The 3,066-nt window shown below is 47.3% G+C and overlaps 1 protein-coding gene across 2 annotated transcripts in view; it reads right to left on the reverse strand.

Annotated features, from left to right (window-relative positions):
* Positions 1–825: 825 nt before the first annotated feature.
* Pip5kl1 (phosphatidylinositol-4-phosphate 5-kinase like 1) overlaps positions 826–3,066 on the reverse strand; it is a 12,008-nt gene continuing 9,767 nt past the window's right edge. For both annotated transcript variants that reach the window (XM_008825244.3, XM_029559260.1), the window contains one exon: positions 826–1,283. In XM_008825244.3, coding sequence (XP_008823466.1) covers positions 1,016–1,283 — 268 coding nt within the window. In that variant the 3' untranslated portion in view covers positions 826–1,015. The remainder of the gene's footprint in view (positions 1,284–3,066) is intronic.

Below are 3,066 nucleotides of genomic sequence, written 5' to 3' on the forward strand. Positions count from 1 at the left end.
GCAGCCTGGTCTACATAGGGAGTTCCAGGCCAGCTGGGGCTACAGGGAGACCCTGAAATAAATAAATAAATAAATAAATAAATAAATAAAAAGTGATTTCCTAGAGGTTTCTTTCCCAGCACTGTACTTCTCCCCAAGGGTCTGTCAAAGTCATCATAGCAGACAGCCTGTCTCAGGGCAGGTACTCAGGCAGTGTTGAATGAGTTAATGAGGTATGTTTGTATCCTTCCCATTTCACACATTAGAGGCACAGATTCAGCACTGTGACCTGATCACGTGGGAAAGGCCACCTGAACATAGTTGGGGTTAGACTAGGGTCAGAGGTGGAGCTGGTTGGGGATTATACAGACTAGCCTAGCACCCTTCCACTGACCTCTGAACTTTGCCCATTTCACAGATTGAGAGGTCACTCTGAAGAGTGAGAGGTCACTCAAAATCAACAGTAACCTTTGAGGGTGCCTCCCTTTACTCTGGAAAGCTGGGGTCTGCCCCACCTTCACCCACCTGGGACCCCAGAAGGGGACTGGGAGGCATGGGCTCTGGGGCTGACCTTGCCACTAATCCATGCATAAGCCTCTCAAAGTCTCTGGGCCTGTACCCCCATCGGGACATGCACACAAAGCCTCCAGGGTCTTACTTCTCCAGAACTTGAGGCTGCTGGAGCTGAGGCTAAGTTTATAAACTCCTGGGTCCAAAAGGCCTGGTAGAGGCTGGTTTCTGTATTGATTGCTGAATGGTCTTGCTCAGCCCCTTCACCCCGTGAGTCTTCATTTCGTAGTCGGTAAAAAAGAGAATATCAGCATTTTTTAATATTAAATGAGCTGGGAAGGGGGTGATTCCTTGCTCAAAGCAGGGCACAGCACCATCATTGAATGGGACTGAATGGTTACAGCATTAGTTAGGGGATGCTGCCCTCCTGTGGCCAAGTGGAGGAACAGCAGGCTATCTCCCTGGGTCCCGCTGGAAAAGCGGTCCAGGCGCGTGTCCAGATGGGAAGAACGAGGCCGGGCACCGGTCACTCGGTGTGCGCCTCCACCCACTGGCAGAGGCGACTGGCGTAGCGAGCCGGGCTGACCGTGGAGAAGGTCCGGCCTGGGTAGCGCAGCATCTTCCACAGTTGCTCTAGCCGTTTGCGAAGCCCATAGACGGTGGTTAGATCCACCAGGCCCAGAAAATAGCGTTGCTCTGGCCCATCCAGGATATGGAACGCGTTGGGGACGTCGGACAGCAGTCGGCGGTTCTGGCCCTCGGCACCCCCCGAGTTCGGGGCACCCTGCATGGACCTAGGTGGTGTGGGAATAGGATGATGGTTCGTCTGTCCTCTCCTCCAGGAGGCTGTGTGCCTTGGCCTGGGATGTCGGCTACCCTGGGAGGCTGAGGAGCCCGTATGGTTTAGATCCGCACTGTCCCCTTTACAGGCACTGGCCACACGTGGCTGCTAAACCTTTGAAATTTAATCAGTGCTGAAGGAAATCTGAATCAAACATAAGCTGAATTTCAAAGGCGATACTGAAAACAGTGCAAACCATCTCGTCCACTTGCATTCTAAATTAGACAAAAGGCTCAGAATCCCCTATGTATTAAGTATTAATTTTAAATGATTTTTAACTTTTTGACTTTTTTTTTTTTTTTGGTTTTTTTGAAGCAGGGTCTCCCTGTAGTCCCAGCTGTCCTGGAACGCACTATGTAGACCAGGCTGGCCTTGAACTCACAGAGATCTGCCTGCCTCTGCCTCCCCAGTGCTGGCACTACAGGCATGCGCCACCACACCCGGCCTTTTTGACTTATTTATTTTTATTTTTATATGGATGAGTGATTCTCCTGCATGTAAGTGCACCTGTGTTATGCAATGCCCATGCAGACAGAAGAGGACATTAGATCCCCCAGAACTGGAGTTACAGATAGTTGTTAACCTCCATATGGGTGTTGGGAATTGAACTGGGGTCCTCTGCAAGAGCAGCCAATGCTCTTAACTGAACCATCCCTCCAGCACTGAGTAGATTTCTTTTTAAGATAATTTTTTTGAGGGCTGAAGAGATGGTTCAGCAGTTAAGAACAGTGGTTGTACTTATAGAAGACCTGGGTTTGAATCCTAGCACCCACATGGTGTAACTCCAGTTCCAGGGGATCCAACAGCCTCTTCTGTCTTCCTCGGGCATTGCATGACTCGGGTGCATTTACCTACATGCAGGCAATACACATATACACATAAAATAAAAAATAATAAATATTTTTTAAAAAATTTTTTAAATGGTAAACTTAACTGGGGTAGGGAAGGGCCCAAGCACATGGAATATAGTAAAAAAAAAGACAAACCTCAGACCATATTTTGAAGTGTGACCTTGCCTCAAAGAGACAAGAAAATTCAAGTACAAAGACCTTCAATGTCACCAACAACACTCACGTCATTATTTAACAGAAGAGATGTGACCAGCACCCAATGGTAAGTCATAGTGGCATAAAGTCTGATTTTGTGGAATCTACTATCCCACTTAGAATCAGGGTCCTGGAGAGTAAGGCCTTCTTTACTTGAAGCACTAAATCAAATTTGTGTGTCTGTGTGGGTGTGTGTGCACGTGCCAGAGGATAACCTTGAGCGCTATTCAGGTGTCGTTCATTCTTTCTTTGAGGCAGGGTCTCTCATTGGCTTGGAACTCTTTTTAAATAGGCTACACTGGCTGAACATCAAACTCCAGGGTCCAACTGTCTCTGCCTCCTAGTGCTGGGATTATAAATGCATGCCATCTTGCACAGCTTAAAAAAATAGGGCTCTGGGAAACTGAATTCAAATCTTTGTGCTTGCAAGGTAAGCACTTTACTGACTCTACTGAGCTATTTTCTTATCTCCCTGATGTATTAAATCAAATTTCTTGCAAAGACCAACACTGGCAGAGACCCGACAGTCCAAGATTATTCATTATAAAAGATCTCAATCACAGTAGTAAAGCATAGTTCCTTTAAGGTGGACATGGCTTCTTTGCATGTCTGTTATAGCATATTCAGAGCATGTCCTGGGCAAAGCAGAGGCACCTGAATACTAACCAGCTGGCTGGGCAACTTCAGACT

Source organism: Nannospalax galili, unplaced genomic scaffold (assembly GCF_000622305.1).
Source record: "Nannospalax galili isolate Female #2095 unplaced genomic scaffold, S.galili_v1.0 scaffold290, whole genome shotgun sequence".
In the NCBI taxonomy this organism is placed as follows: domain Eukaryota; kingdom Metazoa; phylum Chordata; class Mammalia; order Rodentia; family Spalacidae; genus Nannospalax; species Nannospalax galili.